Source organism: Telopea speciosissima, chromosome 10 (assembly GCF_018873765.1).
Source record: "Telopea speciosissima isolate NSW1024214 ecotype Mountain lineage chromosome 10, Tspe_v1, whole genome shotgun sequence".
In the NCBI taxonomy this organism is placed as follows: domain Eukaryota; kingdom Viridiplantae; phylum Streptophyta; class Magnoliopsida; order Proteales; family Proteaceae; genus Telopea; species Telopea speciosissima.
The window spans coordinates 52,708,532-52,727,018 of record NC_057925.1 but is presented as its reverse complement, the minus strand read 5'-3'; the positions used below and the strand labels follow the sequence as shown (position 1 = coordinate 52,727,018).

Sequence of the window (18,487 nt, the reverse complement as noted above, 5' to 3'; positions counted from 1 at the left end):
TCCTTTGCAACCAAACAGAGCCAAAAATGTTCCACAAAGAATCCCTCATAAAGTATTCAGGCAACACCTAGCTGAGGCTTGGGAGCCCAGGTGAGTGCCACATTACAGGTGTTTTTCTTTCATCTTCCTGGTCTGGACCCCTTGACACATGAGAGTATAGATTGCCTATGGCATGAAGGCCAGCCCAGCTGATTAGAAATACACTCCTTACATATGATATTAAAAGTTCAACACCCACACACTGAGCCACACAGTGTGTTTTTTTTTTATTTTGATACAGCCACAGAGTGTGTTATTTTATTTATGTTACATCTCTCAATACATCCCTCTCTCTGTTTTCTCTAATTCTGCTGTACTAACAAACCTACCCATGAGGGTTTTTGTTGCCACTTGTGGAAGAAAAGGCAGAGCTTGTAAAACATATTCAGCATATTAATGAGACTAAATCTGTAAGTATTTAAAAAAGAAAAAAATCAATCTATGCGTGGAGATGCTTCCACTACAAAATATACATTAATTTTAACTACAGAACTTCATTATGTCAATGCCAATCTCCCCAGTTTTCAGTTGTAGCCCTACATTCACCAGAAGATCAAGAGGTTATAGAACCTAATAATTTACTTCATTTTTTCTTTCCTGGTCTGCTAATACCATCAATGCTTTGATACAAAAGTAGGAAAAGAATAAAGGTCATCAACCCAGCCACTGTTGTGCACGACGGTCGCCCCCTCCGCCAACAGCATGCCGAATGCTAATCTTCTCATTAGCATATTTCTGCTGTAGAAATTCAAAAGCATTCATATCCAGTTTTCCAGTCACTGATTTCCCTTGTTTCCTGCGTGTATGCTGTTCTCGAATAGATGTCCAAAGTTTCCCAATCGCATCTCTTTGTTGAGATGTGAACCTCTCTACATTATCAAAGGCATATTTAACTAGAATGTCTATGACAGTTTGGCACCTGAAAAAAGGTAATAGAATAAAGTAATAAGCCAAATAACATCATACCAAACATTAAGGGGGTTAATAAAAAAATAAAAAATAAAAAAAGAAACAAGAAGCTGACCATGGAATTTTGTAACGTCTTGCAGCAATCTCTAAACAGAGAATTAAAGCTTCTCTCTGTGACTTGAGAAATCTCTTCGACTCATTTTCTTCTGCTTTCTTACTCATAGCTGCTGCTTCTTTCTTTCCCTTGACTTTCTCATCTTTCTTTGATGTGCTACGAAGCAGGGCATCCAGTCTAAAAGGATCAAACTCTGTTTTAAGATGTGCTTCAGATGAGGGAGATGACTTGTCCTCCTGCTCTTGTTGATCTGTATCTGCAACTTCTCTCTCCTCTTTCAGGGCTGCAGCCTCCTCTTTGTCATCATCATTGGTTGCAACAGGAAGATTTGATATGGCTTCTTTTATTTTCCCAGCTGCTTTTGAGAACTGTAAATGGTGACACCACTAAGCATCAGTTATGGTGCAAATTAGAGAGAAAATAATTGTTCATTGATGAGATGACATGAATCCAAAACCCATTCATCAGCCAACGTTTGGTCCATGATTCTTTCAGGAAATTGGTAAAATAACAGATATAGGATTGAAATTTTTCTAGAGCTTGGCATAAGGAACAATGCCAAATTATTGAAAAAAGATGGGCACTAAAGTTCACACCGAAATCCAAGGAAAGAGGCATAATGCCTTAAACCTCCTTGTGATATACATTAAGTGTTAACCTTAATGCGATCTCCAAACCCAAGGCCTTATAATTTCCAGAACATGGATTTGTCCAAATATACCTTAGCAAGGGAGGGATCTCCCATCCTGGTTAGAACAGGAAGCATGGTAAAAACAAGAATTTGGACATAAGAACACCACCCAGTTTCTAGAAAGGAATACCTCCTCAGAAGTCTAACCACTTGAAAGCACTCGGGAACTCACACTCAAGAAAACCTCCTAAAACATAGGTCCAAGAGGATCCCAGAATCAACCACAAACAAAGTCACTGCTTCGCTTTTGAGCTCAGAGGGTGAGTTAAGTCTTTAGAAGTAAACATACAGTGAAGGCTGAAGAATCACAAATTCTTCTAATCTTCCCTACAGAAAGTTACCAGTTGGAAAAGATACTTGATGCTGGCAAATCACAGAAACAGGTTTATTTTAGTGGAAATAAGCATTGGTTCAGGTTAAATATGTGGGCCAAAAGCCCGACAAGAGGTTTTCATTGTAATTGGCCACTTTAATGGCCCTAGAATACGGGGTAGGAGCTAGGAATACGAGATTAGTCAAGTAGAATGAGTTTAATCCAAATCCTTGAGGTTATCAGAGTCGATCTTTATTGTCTCATGTTAGAAGTTAGCTGAGTTAAGTCCTAGAGTTATTAGGAAATCTGGTTGGGATTTACTTATTCGATTATGCTACAGTTTTAGGGTCCTACTCTGAGTAGGACTGTCAAATATATGTCTGATTTTACTACTCAAAGTAGTAGTTTGACTTCCAAATCAGTTTAGGAGTACTCGAGGGTCAATTTATAAATTCTATACTTATAATGGCCATAGTTCGAGGTTTCGGTTTCGAGCTTGGTTGAAACCAGGCTCAAAACTGAAATGTTTCGTTCAAAACCGAAATTTCAGTCGAAACTTGTACTTTTTTTTTTCAAGTTTCGATGATTGGTTTCATGGGCCAAATGGCCAAATTAGGTCCTGAATCTTGTAAGACAGCCTATTTTATGCCCTCTTAACATAATTGAACCCTTAGATTTTAAAATTAGATTTTAAAAATCACACCTGAAATGGTGGTTTGACTTCAAACCCTAGGTTGGTAGTGTACGTTGTATACATTCTCTAATATGGGCTATTACACACATTGTTTAGTACTAGAACACATATAATTCAAATAAAACAACTTGAATATGTATTAGGAATGATTCAAAATCAAATTATAAACCACTTCATAAATCATGGATCATACATGGTTTGTCACAAAGATTCAAATATATTCACGTCACCAATAGTACAATACAAGCCATGAATCACCCCTATGCTCATCCTAGAGTCTTAGGCTATCTTTGGCATAGTTTTTATTTTTTATTTTTGTCTATTTAACAAAAATCATTAATGAAAACCATTTTTGATTAAAAACTAAAAATCGTTTGGTAACCATTAGCCATAATAGAATATAGAATGAAAAATGGTTTGGTATGGTCATGTGAAGAATAGTTTTTATGAAGAAATGGTGTGTGAAGATATTCCCCCTTCACCCATCTTCCTTCCAAGAAAACGGAAAGGGATGAGAAGAAGCCCAAATTAAAGAAAGAAAGGGAATCTTTCTGAAGCAGCAGCCTCGAGGCAAGCTCCCTTCTGAAACAGCAGCCTCGATGACCTTTGGAGCTGCTTCATGTAATTCACGTTCAGTGAATCTTTCTGGTGCGGGTTCTTGTGTCGCAGCCTCCCCCAAACTTCGTCAGTGGGTTCCATGGCCCATCCCAAGCATGGCTTCTCTCCTCCTTGGCTATCTGCCTCTCCATAGTAACGCCTTCAGTTACTGCTTCTAAGGTGGAGAATGTGCTCATCAATTCTGGCCTCTGCTGGTTCTTGCTGCAGGGCGTTCCTCTTTTTTCTCTTCATTTTCCCTGTATCATTGACTAAATTCTGAACGGGACCTGTGGAGGGGGAAGAACTCATCTCCTGGCATGATTGATTAGCAACTGTATGGAAGGAAAAAGTCAGGTCTGACGATTCAAGCTGGCTAGCAATCTATGACATCAAATTGGTTTTTCATTCTATTCCTTCTCTCATATAGCACACCATTTTAAAGGTGGCTCCAGAGCCCGATTCTTGGTCGATACGGCCATGAATGGCCTCTGCGATAGAGCTCCATGGTTCTGGTAATCTGGCAAATAGAGGGTCATGCCCTTCTCCTTCCGGAAGTGCGAATCAGAAAACTAAAGAAACCAAAATAAGATCGAAAAGCCACAACAGGAACAAGCCAAGTAACCAGAAACCCTAAATTCTGAAAAACGACAATAAAGGAAAAGAAACGAATAAGTCCCAAACGAAGCTGATGCAGAGGTAGAAGACGGTAAAAAGAGAAGGAAAAAAAAGGGTGGGGTGAATGGGGAAACAAACTTCAGATATAAAATTAACTGCAGTCGGTGGCGGCATTAGCTGCCGTACCCTCCACCTTCGTGGCCCATTCTTCATCGTTTCATGGTTTTGGTCTCCTCATTCTCTCACTTGATCGATGAAGAAGAAGGAGGAGAAGAGGCTTGCCTTTTTTAAAAACAGAAGCAATTTACTATTTTACCCTTCAATTTTTGGGTTTATGAGCACATGCTCATTAAAGTGTCCGCACAAATAGCAGAACACAGTTTTCAACGAAAAACCATAAATGGCTTTCCATATGTTTTTGGTTTTTGATTTTTTTTCATTCTTTTTAACTAGAAACAGGCTCCATAAACGATACCAAACGCAACCAAAAACGTTTTTAAAGGTGAAAACCAAAAATAAAAACTATACCAAAGATAGCCTTAGACTCCTAGTTTTGAAACGAGTGTCGGGCCGAATCAAAACTACTAGAATGCTGCTGATGCCGAATCAAGTTTTCCTCCAACTGAATCATAAAAGTTGGCCATGTCATAGTATGGCGAAAAAAAGGCTCAAGGTCAGGTCATCCATAGCAGCCCAATAAATGGAATCGTCAACCTACTAGAGGTACCCTAACCTAGGGTATAGATCTCTGAACCGTAAGGAACTCAATTGAGAGCCATTGCTAGTGGATGGTGCATGTGGAACTGAAACCAACACTAACATGTATGGCTAGGAGGTTGGGAACCCGAAGATGTTGTCCACAAAATTTGACTCAGTATGCGACTGATCATCATACTCAGAAGTAGAGGGTAATGATGATGAAGAGTTAAACTGCCCAAACCAACCATATCCAGTATAGTGGGAACCGGCGCTCCCCGTGTCATATCCATATGATGGTGCACGCCACTACTCCCCATGCATACCACCTCCTGCACACTCAGGCCTCTGAGAGTGTTAGTCAAGCTCGTGACATCAACACCCATGGACTCCAGGCCATCATATTCCTCCTTGGGTGATGGTATGAATCGGCGACACGGGCCTCTATAGTAGCCTACATGTGTGGGGGCACATATTCTGTGGTCCTCATCTTGTGTGGCATGAGTGAATTGACCCTTGCCTCTGAAGCGCACTGGCTCTGGCTCTTGGTAGTGGTACCTCTCGTGTATCCCCCCATCACCACTATCACCATTATCATCATCATCATCACCACCACCACCACCATCAAATGGGGATTGTGGGAGTGTGGCCACTAGAATGTGACCAGGCAGGGTCCTCATCATCACCATCAACGCTAGGATGAGTCTTGAACGATTGGGTTGTGTGAATTACACGACCCTCTTAAAACGCCATATACTAGTCCACATAAGCACCCATCTGACTAGCTATCTCGGGGTCAAGCCTACCCCCAGCCTCATCCATATTAGAATCACCTCGATCCTTGACCCACTAGTATAAGGGATCCTCCTCATCATCCAAGTCAACCTCAAAAAATGTTGGCAAGCTTGATCATATCTTTATTACCACCGTCCATGCCTTGGCGTATGTGTAGCATCCTCAGTCTCATGTTATAATTCACAAACACCAACTGCTCTAGTCATTTGTGACTCAATCAGTTCCGCCTCTTGGACATAGTTATCAAGGCGGGAAGGCGGCCATGACCTTTTAGAGGGTCAAAAATCAAGGCGACACCGCCATGGTGGCAAGGCGCACGCCTAGGCGTCCAAGGTGACCAAGGATCCTCTTGGAGCGGATGAGGTAGACTGTACTCGAACTGCGCTCACATCCGGAAGTGAAAAAAGTTTTGGGAGAGCACCTTGATTGCTATCTTTCTCAAGTTAGGTGCATTTCTCCCCTAGAATACCCACCATTCGCCTACATTAGAATATTAAGATTATTCATGTTAAGTAATTGTACTTGGTAGTTGGTACATAAGTATATGAATTCAATGAAGACAAGATTACAAATAATGCAGTAGACCTAGCAGGTTTTGTGCCTTCTCTCATAGACTTTGCAGCTGCAAGACCAAAAGTCCCAAGAGCATCCCTGAAGATCTCTTTCTATATTTATTTCAAACATGTCTCGCATTAATATAAATCAAGTAATTACATTCCTTATAAATATTGGACTAATTAGTGACTACCAACTCTCACATCATTATTGTATTTCAACTGTATACTTGCATTATGCTCCAACTTGACCACAACATTTTCCACTGCTTCTACCAGTGATTCATCCATCCTAAGTCGACGCTTGTAGTGATACTTGGGATTGTGATAGTAAATTGAGCATTACATAAATAACTTGTCAATGCTTACGAATATGTAAATGGAATGTAAATTAACTTAAGACCTTGAACTAAACATATAAAACCCATCAACTCTATATAGTGGATGCATCAAGTGCTTCTCCCATCGGTCCTCAACAACTTTCAGGTACGCCTTCCCACCTCGAGGCAACACTTCTCTTACGCATTCCTTCATCATCTCCATGGCAGCATACAGATGTGGCAAGGTACGCTTCTTCTCAAAGTCTACCATCCTAAGTACTTTACAACTAGTTCCAATGTAAAAAGGACCTTCTTCAGGTCTTGCTAGAACTGGTCACTAGAGATGGTAGCCTATGTTGCCCTACCCTGTAGCAAAACCTGACTCCCTCCAACCAAACCATTCCTCATAAGCGAACATGGACCTCAGACCAACCATCTTCGCCTCAAAACTCTTCAATGCAATATAGTTGGTGGCAAATCGAATAATGCCAAGCCTCACCAAATCTCTATCACACTACTCCCACAATATTTATCAAGCATATCCATGGTTATAGACAAATGTGGTCACTTGTATTGCCCGCTCGACCACACCCACCACCAAGGATCTCTTCCCCATGTCCTTAAGCATGATGTCAATGCAATGGGCTGCACATGGTATCCAAAAGAGGTGGATTTGTCGTTGTGCCTATTTATCAATCTCTCACCTGCCTTCTTAAAGTTGCTTCCATTGTTCGTCACCACTTAAACAATGATCTGTGGCCCTGCTCATCCACAACATCCTTCAACAACTCGTAGATATAATTTGCATCCTTCTCTTCTTGGATGCATCCATAGAATTTAAAAAGATAGTCTTACCATCTTAATAGACCATGAAATTGATGATGAACTGTCTAGTGGGTCCAATCCAACCATCACACATCATGTCCTCTTCAATGTGTCAATTTAATCGTCCAACTCTTGCTTTTGTTGGGGCAAATAGAGATTTGTCAATTCCCATGGAGTGAGCCCCTTCACTCCTAGGCCAACCTTCCCTGCAGTGTCAAGCATGGCCTGGTAGTATGGTCCATGAGCAGCATTAGTTGGGATAATATTAAAGAAGAGCTTCGGAACGGCATCACTAACTTTCCCTTCTAATCACCCCAGACTTCCTTTATAGTTCTTTGTCTGATATCCTAAGTTCTGTTTATCAGAGAATCCTACTGAAGAACCTCAATGGGATCATCATCTGTATTGGTACTTATGGTGGGGGGTGCCCACATACTTTATGACCTCCTGAAAGGCAAATCTCCCTGCCTCTGCTTCTTCCTCCTCTCCCCTGTGGACCCCGTCTCTGGTGCAGCTGCTCTAGAGACGGAGGCACTAACTCCTTTCCCCATCTCTGCATCCCTAACCCTCTCCATTTGATGTGAGACTCGGCTCTCTACCTTAGCCTGTTGGAACTGTCTCCAGCCTGCCTCTGTCTCGAAATCATCAAGCCTGTAATCACTGTCAGAGTCATCAGAGGTAGCCTGTAGGTGTCACTCTAACACTGCCTCATCAAACACATATCTTGCCTTTTGCATTTTGGCCTTCTTTTGTCCTCCTGCCTTCAAGAACTTAGCCATGGCCTGCTGTACCTTTTAAAGAACCTTGGTGCATTTGGCCACATCCCTGTAGCCACCAGCTAGATGCCACTTCAGTCTAGTAGCATCTCCTGAATTTAGTATCTTGTGACAATAACTATGCTGAGACTTTTTCTTGTCATTTCCCATATATACTCCATGCCTCCATGCTATATCTCCATATCCACCCTCAACCATTGTGGGATCTTCTTCTAACACTGTTACATAAAAAGTTGCATTCATATCAGCTATTCTACATCATTTCAAACTCCAAAAACAATCATATAGCTATTTCCTATTTTTCCCCAACTTTTTTTTTTTTTCCCTTAATTTTTATAATTTTTGTAGAAATAATAATACCATAATTTCTCAAAAATAATAATGGAATGAGACATGAATCAGCATTTTCAGTTGTAAATACAGAAACAATACTTCAACCAATTTTAAGAATTTCGAAACCAAAAGATAATTTTTTCCCCTATTTATATGATTTTTTGTAATTTTAAAATTAAATAATTAATTTTTGAACAGGAGAAAAACCGACTTTGTGAGACCGTAGCTTGGCCAACGGTATCCAACATATATACCATTGACCTCCAAACACTAAGTATTAACCCTAAGGTTCTAAGATCCTTACAAAATGGTCACTTCCACTGCATTCTTCTACTGCCCAAGCACTGATTCCAAGATTGTATGGCAGTGGTTTGTCCAAAAGAGCAAGAAAAATGGAGTTTTCAAGGTTTTCTGTGGAAACTAGACAGAACTCACGAAATGGGTCAAAATTTCGACCAATTCCGTGCAGAACTTTGTATTTGTAACAAAGGATTGGAACAATTTTGACCAAAATTTCAGTCGAAACTTAGTAAAACTTGTATTTTGATACCTTGTGAAACCGAAATTTTTCATTGAAACTTGACGAAATCTCGTGAAACCTCGAACCATGATAATGGCCTATCTGATGCAGGTGCACTTTCTTGGACCGGTCCAAACCCGTTGGGGAGCCCAGATAGAGATGAACTGGGTCCAAATTTGTTCTTTGGATCTAGTAGAATAAATTCTGGAAACAGCCTCTCTGGAAACAGGGGTAAGGCTGCGTACATTAGACCCTCCCCATACCCTACTAAACGCGGGAGCCTTGTGCACTGGGTACGACCTTTTTTTTATCTAATAGAATAAATTATATTTTTTTTTCTTTATTAGGATGGTCTTTTATCGTTTTATTTATTTTGTTTTATTTAGTAGAGTAAGATTACGTAGGAGTTATTTGGTACTTTCTTTATTTGAGATGTTGCCTAGATTGCTTAGATTCCTTTTTTTAGTAAGTTTCCATTGTAATGTTAAAAGTTTTCCTTTATATTCATGTAATACATTGAAGATTGCAGCATGAGAATGAATTGAGTGTTGAATTGTGAGTAACAGTGTGGCATGGTTGTGTGAACTTCCTTCCCGCCCCCTTTCTTCCCTGCGATATCTCTTTCTCTCTTCTCTCCTTCCCAGCGAGATCCTCCCTTCTTCTTCTTCTTCTTCATCTTCCAGGTACAGTTTCCCCTCCCTATCTCTTTTTTTCTTTGACGTTACTTTGCTGTTCTGTTCTTCTTCTTCTTCTTCATCTTCCAGGTACAGTTCCCCTCCCTATCTCTTTTCTTCTTTGATGTTACTTTGCTGTTCTTCTTTCTGGTGTTATACCTGGGATGAATTTTAATCTATACAACTTATTAAACGCTCAACGTTTGAACCTGAGATTTGGGTAACTGAAACCTTTCACTATCACTTAAACCATTTTTTATGACTAATGAAAGTTGAGTTTTATTAGTATAATGACACTCGATTAAATGGGCTGACTTGGGTAGGTTCTCAAGGGGTATTCTTGGTGGCCAAGCCAGCCCGAGCAGGTGGACCCTGACCAATTATCTTTTTACTTTTCCATCTTAATCTCTTACCAAACTATAGATCAGATCATCCAATCTCTCTTTAACTTGTGGCACCCCTGTTATAGTTCGTATTTTCAGTCTGCTTTCTAGTTCTATATCTCACTCAATTCTGCTTAGAATCGCTTGAAACTTGGGATCTAAGTTTCTGGAAATCTGTTCTTTGAGTTCATTTTTGAATTCCAGAAGTTGAAAAGCCAAATATCAGAACCATCTCTGTTGGTCTGTTCTCCTATACGTACTAGGACTTCTCTACACACCTGAGATTTGGCTTCAATTTTCTGAGATCTATTGTGGATCAGTAGTGTCCTAGGACACTTGACCAAAATATTGGTCCATTCTGATCTCACTAGTTGTTGTAATAATATTTCTCTCATTAATTTCCTATTTTCTGAAGATCCGGGCATAGTTATCAAGGCGTCGCCATGGCGTCCAGGCGGAAATCTGGGGATATGGCGATGGGGTGCCTTATGGTATGTAAGAAAGGCGACCGCCTTGGTCAACAAGGCGTCTCCTAGGCGACCAAGGCGACGCCTTAGGACGCCTTGTGAGCAAGGCAGTCGCTTTTTGGTGTTTTTTTTATATTTTTGTTTTTTAACTTTTTTTAAGTACTTTTAAGTTATTCTAATTGAAAATAAGTCATTGGTTGTACATTTTTGGTTCCATGCTGTGAGAAGCATGGAATCATATGTTAAACTTTAAAAAAAAAACCCAAAACCTAAATACCAATGCCAAACTCGATTCACCTAATCACCTTCGCGGGACATACCAAAATCAAAAAGAAAAAAATGAAAGAGAAAAGAAGCAGCGCAGCGGCGACTTGCAGCGACTCCGACAGAGCTCAGCTCAGACCTCAGTCCTTCAAGGCTTTGACTCCTTCTCAGTCCTCCCTCTCAGTCCCCATCCTCCACCGGCGTCCGGTGAGGCGGCGACTTGCAGCAACTCTGTCAGAGCTCAGACCTCAGTCCTTCGACTCCTTCTCAAGTTTTCACTTCTCAGTCCTCCCTCTCAAAACCTAAACCCCTTCTAACCTCTCCACTCTCCATCGACATCTCCAGTCTTGTATGTTCTTTTGTTTGTTTCTAAAGAGAACCGTAGACTGTGGAGTAACAAACAGTTCCTTTAACTTCATTCAATCTTGTCTTTCTTTCTTTTCCTCCTTTTTTTTCACAGAATTGAATGGTTTCTTTATTGGACTAAAATGAAGTGATCACAAGACCAGAACTTGTAAATATTTCATATTTATGAATGGTTTTGAACTTTTGATTGGGCCGCTCTCTTGGCTGCATTTGGATGGACTTAGGAGAGAGGTCTTTTCGTTTTGTTTTATCTTTCCCTCTTTTCCGTGGAGGTCTTTAAGGTTTTTGTAGATATGCCCTACCCTTAGCCGACATGTCATGATTAATGATTATGCTATTTTGCAATTCCTTGATTATGTACTTCAATTCTTTCATATTTATTTAGGATACAAGTAGATTTATATAAAAATTAATATGCTATTTATACCTAATAAAATGGTTATATAAAAAAAAGAGCACTAGAACGCCTTGTTCGCCAAGGCGACGCCTTGAGGCCGCCATATCGCCAAGGAGCTTAGGAAGGCCCTCGAACGCCATGGTCGCCTTGCCGCCTTGATAACTATGGATCCGGGTTAGCAAGACTTCTAGATTTCTAATTGGGACTGTTATTGCATTAATACTGGTAATGAAATATTAATTTCATGACCATGCGGGTGTATGATACAGCTACAATCTAAATGGCCTAATAACAATGATTACTCACAGGAATGAAAGCTGTGCCACATCCAACAAATTATCCATGCCAAAGTCTGACACACTTATACCATATCAAGTCAGAATATTGTTCAGTAGTCAAATCAAAACATAAGGCCATTGCACAACCAAAGGTCCTCTGTTCTCTTTTCTACCAATTGCAACTTAAAAATGGAAAATATACTTTAAATTCAACATTTTGATGCATAGGGCCCATTGATAATGGTTCAAATGACACTAAAGAGGAAATTTACATAACCATTACCACTCCTATCTTGCTGCAGAACTTTATCAGCTGAAGACATAAATTTTTCATTTATGCACACCATTTCCAAATGTGGCACATAACAATTCTTTAGTTAAGATTGTTTCTGGTCCTCCCACCCAAGAGGGGAAAAAACCCTCACCAGCAAAAGAACTATGACTTTTTCCTGCACTACCTTCCCAAGTACAATATTTCAAATCTTAATGAAGCTTGATTTCTCCAACCCCATCCCCCCCCCCCCCAACACACACAACTCCCATCCCCACCCCACCCCACCCCAAAAGAAAAAAAGTAATATACTGGAGCTTAGGTCCCAACCAAGTTATGCTCCAAACAATTCAAACCCCCAACACATAACTTAATGGTAATCTAAACCAAGCACAATACAGCACAATCAAATGATTTGAAAAACTAGGTTTGACCTTTGATCCTCTAGGTCAGAAAGCATAGAAAACAAAAGATGAGACAAAAGGAAGGAGTGTTTAATAAGTTGCTCTCCTCTCTCATTCTTATTTATATCATTTGTGCATTGACACATACGACCTTACTCATATAGAATATAACAAGAGCTATAAGCGGGTTTAAGTCCTACCTGTCAATCCTAATCTTTGGAAATTTTTTACACAAAGTGACCTCCCTCAGAAAATCAGCGTCTTTAGCCCAAGGTTTTATCACCGCAGCAAAATAACTAAGGACAAATATACCAGTAGAATGTAACATGTTCTAAATAGAGTAGACAGGGAAGACAACAAAAGCGTTGCAACTGACCTGAATTTTTCCATTGCATCCATACTTGCCCATTGTACCCCTGAAACTATGACATCCATTATAAAGGAATGAGGTGCAATCCCGGGTTCAAAACCCTGCCTTGGGATTGCTTATAGGCCCACCCAAGTATTAGATAACTCAAAAATGAGAAGTAATGGCAATTCTGTAAATATACTGAAGCTTACAAAGGGGGCATGGCAATTTAGTAATAAAACAGGTAAATGTGTAATGGTAGTGGCAATCTGGTAATTCACCAGAGTTTTCAAAATATGGTAAAGGAAATAGTAGCCAGACAACAAGAACAAAATATGGTAAAGGAATGGAAAGAAGAGTAAGGAGAACAAGAACAAAATATGGTGAAGGAATGGAAAGAAGAGTAAGGAGAAAAGCAAATAAAAGAAATAAAGAAAGATCTTACTGGAAAGGTAAACTATGGGAAACAGTAGCCAGACAACAAGAACAAAATATGGTGAAGGAATGGAAAGAAGAGTAAGGAGAAAAGCAAATAAAAGAAATAAAGAAAGATCTTACTGGAAAGGGTGGAAGACCAAATCCATGGGGGCTAGGGAGAAGATTTTGCAGCCAACTCTAGGCTCCAACAGTAACTCCATTTATTCCATACAAGTCTCTTTCATAGTGTTGTTAAAAACATAAAAAAATTCCTTTTCAAACTCTAAAATGATGGTAGAGTTTGAAACAATCTACATTCTTTATCTATTGACATGCTAACAAGTAACAAGAATAAAAATTTAATAAACATTAAATGACAAAAATAACCCCAAATAAATAAATATACTACTAACAGCCCCTATTAGCCCAAAACCCGGATTAGGCCTGTTCCTTTTGGGTTTGGGTTTCCAAAGTGGGCGGTGCCGATCCAACCAAGATAGCATGCTATGAATGAAGTCCAAGTGGATAGAAAGGTCTAAGCAACAGGTTCACAAGCATTTTCTCATAGATTAATTAAACTTTTCAAAGAGATTTGGACTGTGTTACTTCAGCTGCATAATTACTAGTCAGATTCCTCCCTTGCTTTTCAGAATACTCTTGAGGAGACAACCACTTTTTACTTTTAAGGGAAAAGTTTGCTTATAACTTCACAACAACAATAAGAAACTTCTAGGCAAAGAGGGTGATTCAGAAAGAAGTCAAGATGTATACAAAACATGCTGAGGCTTTCTGGAAGGAAGTTAAATGTCCTCCTTGTCCAACTCATAAGCCCTTGAGGCAGTAGATTAACTACATAATGGGTCCTCCATTCCTTTTAAACTTGTGATGATAACACTGGAGGATGACCAAGACTATTACAGACTTCATCCTCAGCAGTACACATCACCATACCCCAGGGGCCGAGGCTTCCAAGGAGTTAATTATCCCCCTCCAAGTCGTATAGCCCTTGAGGTTGTAGATGCACCGCTTGTCCATGTCAGTCAAACATAGGTCTATCGCATGAGTGTTTCAGTTGGGTTGAAACAGACAGACTTCCTCGCCACCACATCACCATACTTCAGGGACCATAAATACTCACTCTTTCCCTCATCAAGTGTAATAGGATTTATGCTACATTACCACCACCAAAAGTGGCTCCTCCTCTGTTTACAGTGAGTTCTGTTAATTCTTATCTCCCTCCTCTTCCCCAAGAACATTTTTTAACAGCCAGCAAACTCTAGCTTAGGATTCTACAGGCATCTCTAGCAAAACCTATCCCCCCCCCCCCCACCCCCTCCAAACCTTCGAACTACTCTTTGAATTCATCAATAGCGAATGGATCCACAACTCAAACCCCCACCCTAAGCAAGTGTCCAATTAAATCTTTAAGAACAATACAAATATAATAAAGCTTACTGAAAGCATGTACATACCACAAAGCTGTCATCTGTGTAAAGATCATTTCCCACCACCGCCCTAAGTGTCCATGCTGTTAACTGGTTTCTCTGCTTCTTACCGAGGCACTGTAAATGGGAGAAAAATAAGCATGTGAGGAACGATGATAGAAATCTATTACGGAGAGAACTGTTGGAAGTTTTACACATCAAAAGGGGGGGGGGACCTTACCTCAGTAATGTTTTGAACTGCTGAGAACAGGGCATGATAATCTGCTCGAACAGAAGGATCTGTGCAAGCAGGTGGTGAAGACATTGCAGCTTCTAGTATGGCAAAGAAGTGATCACTAGTTCCGGGCTTAACACTACCAGCCTGAATAAGTTGGATGGCAAGTTTCGATGCCTTGCTGAACTTGGTGGGATTCTTAATGTGCGCTGATATCCTCTCCATCGCTTCTATAACTTGTGTTTCAGACGCATCCACGGTTGTTTTGAACCTCAAACGTTTCTGAGGTGTTTCAGTTGCTGCATAGAAATTACAACAATTAATTGTTTTATGAACAGAGGATTCAATTGTAGGTTTAGGGCGTTTTGAAGTGTGTGAAAAGATCTAATAAGATTCAAATTGATTGACTCATGTCAATACGATGTAAAGAATTCAAGAAACCCTAGAAATTGGTAAATTGCATCAAAGACCAATGGAAGTCCGTTTCATCAATAAAAAAAAAGAGAGAGACAAAAAGGAATGCGTAACCTGGGTTTACTCTCACCTTCAGTTTGCGTTGCTGGAGGTTTCTCTCGCTTAAGAGCGCTCTTGAGCATGGGAGCTGGAGCTGGAGACGATCCCCTCTTTTTAGCGTTAGAAGCTTGTTGGTCTGCGACTGAAGGGGGAACAGGAGGAGTGTGTTGCTTTGCAGAGGGAGGTGGTAGGCCCAAAAACAGGTTATCCGCCATTGATGCTCGAAGAAACTCTGCTTCAACTGTTAGACGGAAGAACTTCAACGTCGTGTACTTTTTATCAATTACAGTCCGATTTCGGTTTTAAACGGTCTAAATGGTTTTAAATGATTTTTTTAATTCCTTATTTAAATGGTTTTTTTCCCATTAATTTTTTATTAAAATAAATAGAAACTTAACATTGAATTAAAATATGTTACATGTTTTCTTATAATAATTGTAATATTATTATTTAAATGTTTTAATTTTTTTATTTCAATGTTTAAATATCTCTTAAATGCTTAGAGGGATTTGTTTTTTCTTACTTTGATTTGGTTTAAGCCGTTTAAAACGGTCATGAATTTAAAACAAAAATATTTCGGTATATGGTTTTGGTTTGATTTTGACATCCCTACTCCAAAGATTCATAGAGAATTGAAACTCATGAGCTACCTGCTAGATCGTGGGATTGAGTTTTCTTTCATCTCTAATGAAAAAAGAATCTTTTCAGTCACAAGGTTTATTTCGATTGATGAATGTTATTTCATAATTTCATCAATAGGGACTAAAGTTAATGATGAAACTTGCTATATAAGAGTTCAATCGCAATATCAAATCATGGTAGATTAAAAAAAAAGAGAGAAATTTTTCTTTTCATCATGGGTGACAAAAAGCCTTTCACCCATATGCAATAGTTGAGATTTGGGAATAGTATATCTCAGAATTTATCTCTCCTTAAAAAAAATAATCTATTTGCATTTCCGTTGGTTTCAAGTCTTAAGGCTTATTTCTACCCAAAAAAAAAACATCACAAGGATTATAGTCTCTTCCTAGTCATTGGGGATTCTCCTTCAAACCGTTTAAATGTTTATGAACTCTTGTGTAGTCTTGAGTGGAATAGACCTCTCTCATTGTTAATGTGTTTCCTAAGGGTGTTTATCCCATTTACCTAATAATAGTAAAATGTATACCCATCTTGTGGTTAAGTATATGTATAACATTTCACACAGAAAAAAAGCATATGTGTATAACAATGGGAATAGGCTAAATAAATCCCTATGTATAAGGAAAATTTGAAAAATGGTTTAAAAACTTAAGATTGATGTTTTTTATGGAATGTCTTGATTAATGGTGCTCCGACGAAGGATTTACTAAATAAGGTTGATAGTGTTGATCCGATTTGTCCTCTGTGTAAGAAAGGTAATGAATTGGTCTGACATTTATTCCTCTATTGTTTTGTTTCTAAAAACATTTGATTTGTTGGGCCATTAGGGTTACGTACAAAATCTCTTTAATCTTCATCTTTGACTAAGTTATTTGATACTTTGGTGTGTTCTTCTTTGTTGACTCTTACTGATAAATTATGGATTCTTTCTGTTACTGCCATGACAATGTGTCCTTTGTGTAAGACAGGTAATGAATTGGTCTAACATTTATTCCTCTATTGTTTTGTTTCCAAAAACATTTGATTTGTTGGGTTGTTGGGGTTACATACCAAATCTCTCAAATCTTCATTTGATTAAGTTATTTGATACTTTTGTGTGTTCCTCTTTGTTGACTCTTACTGAGAAACTATGGATCTTCTTTGTTGCTTTCTTTGCAATCATTAAAAGGGGAGTAGTTTTTTGTCTGAGAGTGTGCCTGATGCCAACACTCTCATGTGTCTATCTCTCTCCTCCTCAAAACAACAGGGCAAAGGTGTTTTTTTCGTATTAGGAGAGAGATAGACTCATGGGAGTGATGGCGTAGGCCGCACTCCTGAACTCCCAGACAGAAATCTTTTTCCCTTATTAAAATTATTAATAAATGTATGAATGATTCTATAAATTGGTATTGTGAATTGTTATACTAGGCATATACTGTAAGACAAAGCAGATATACAGAAATAGAGAAATACCTGTTATCGCACACCAGTTGCAGAGTGAAACGAACCAGAAAGGAAGAAGACCTTACCCTCCAAGATAAATACAACTCCTAAACATATAGGTTGCGAACCTAATACGAGTACCAAGGATATCAAACGGCTATACAACCCTCTTATTACTTAAACGAAAATACGATGTTTGTCTGCGAACGGTCACGGGGGACATTACGTCTCTATTGTCTATATCAAAAACAGGCATGACATGGTGTATATATATAATCTCGAGTACCCTTTCATGAAGGGATACATCCGTATGAATATAGGTGATATACGTACGGGTGTAACCCTTACATGGGAGGTGTGACCGTATGTATACCTCCACGTACAGGGGGGGTGTAACTATTCATATATATGTACGAATAGACAAGTGTGGTTCAACCGTATAGATGAACCACGGGTGAACTAAATCGAGTTTTAAACAAAACATTAAAACTCCTATAAGGTTTTGTCCACACCCACACCCCGACCCCGACCCCAACCCCAACCCCAACCTCGACCACGGCCCTGCTCGACGCGCGCGCGAGTTTTAGCCTCTTGCACACAAGAGAGTACAACCAATTTCAAACAAAATAGAAGAGAGAAACAAAAGAAGAGGGAATGAAACAAAACACAATTTTGAAACTTTGACACACACTTGAAAAAGTGCTTTTTGAAACAAGTGCTTTGACCCAAAGTGCTTCTATAAAATAATAATACAACATGAATATAACTTGTTTATTGAACTAACTCCTTTCTACATGTTCCCTTCAGACTTTCTTTTTCTTCACTTTGTGATGGTATTATAGATCCGATTATCCTTGCGACTGGATGGGCTTTGATAGTTTTATTAATTCACATTTCTATTATGTTGCTTTGAATTATGGTATTTTACAGAATGTGCTAGCACCGTAGGTGAGTAGCATCATGCGAGATTTGCAACAAGCAATGGACAAAGGATTTCAATGAGTAAAAGTTTGGTCCAATGACAAAGCCACTGTTGAATGACTAAGTCAAAGTTCTCAAGCGGAATGACCTTGGGATATATAATGTTTCCTTTTAGATATTTATTCGCATACCACGGTCATGGATATGTCTTTTAAATATGTGGATATTAAATATGTATGTATTGCTAATAGGGAAGTTGTTACGACTA

The 18,487-nt window shown here is 39.2% G+C and overlaps 1 protein-coding gene across 1 annotated transcript; it reads right to left on the bottom strand.

Moving 5' to 3' along the window:
- Positions 1–599: 599 nt before the first annotated feature.
- Positions 600–15,497, bottom strand: LOC122644150. The gene is made up of 5 exons (XM_043837766.1): positions 15,266–15,497; positions 14,728–15,020; positions 14,535–14,624; positions 1,064–1,431; positions 600–958 (listed from the first exon to the last, which is right to left on the bottom strand). The coding sequence occupies exons 1-5, from the start codon at positions 15,447–15,449 to the stop codon at positions 694–696; spliced, it is 1,200 nt and encodes a 399-aa protein (XP_043693701.1). The 5' UTR covers positions 15,450–15,497; the 3' UTR covers positions 600–693.
- Between the last annotated feature and the right edge of the window lie 2,990 nt (positions 15,498–18,487).

Bases quoted from the DNA above. Each gene is read 5' to 3' on its own strand.
- LOC122644150 (XM_043837766.1), bottom strand. From the start codon at position 15,449: ATGGCGGATAACCTGTTTTTGGGCCTACCACCTCCCTCTGCAAAGCAA. The intron at 14,625-14,727 runs GTAAGGTCCCCC...TCCCATTTACAG, and splicing joins CAGTTCAAAACATTACTGAG to TGCCTCGGTAAGAAGCAGAG. The intron at 959-1,063 runs GTCAGCTTCTTG...ACCTTTTTTCAG, and splicing joins AGACGTTACAAAATTCCATG to GTGCCAAACTGTCATAGACA.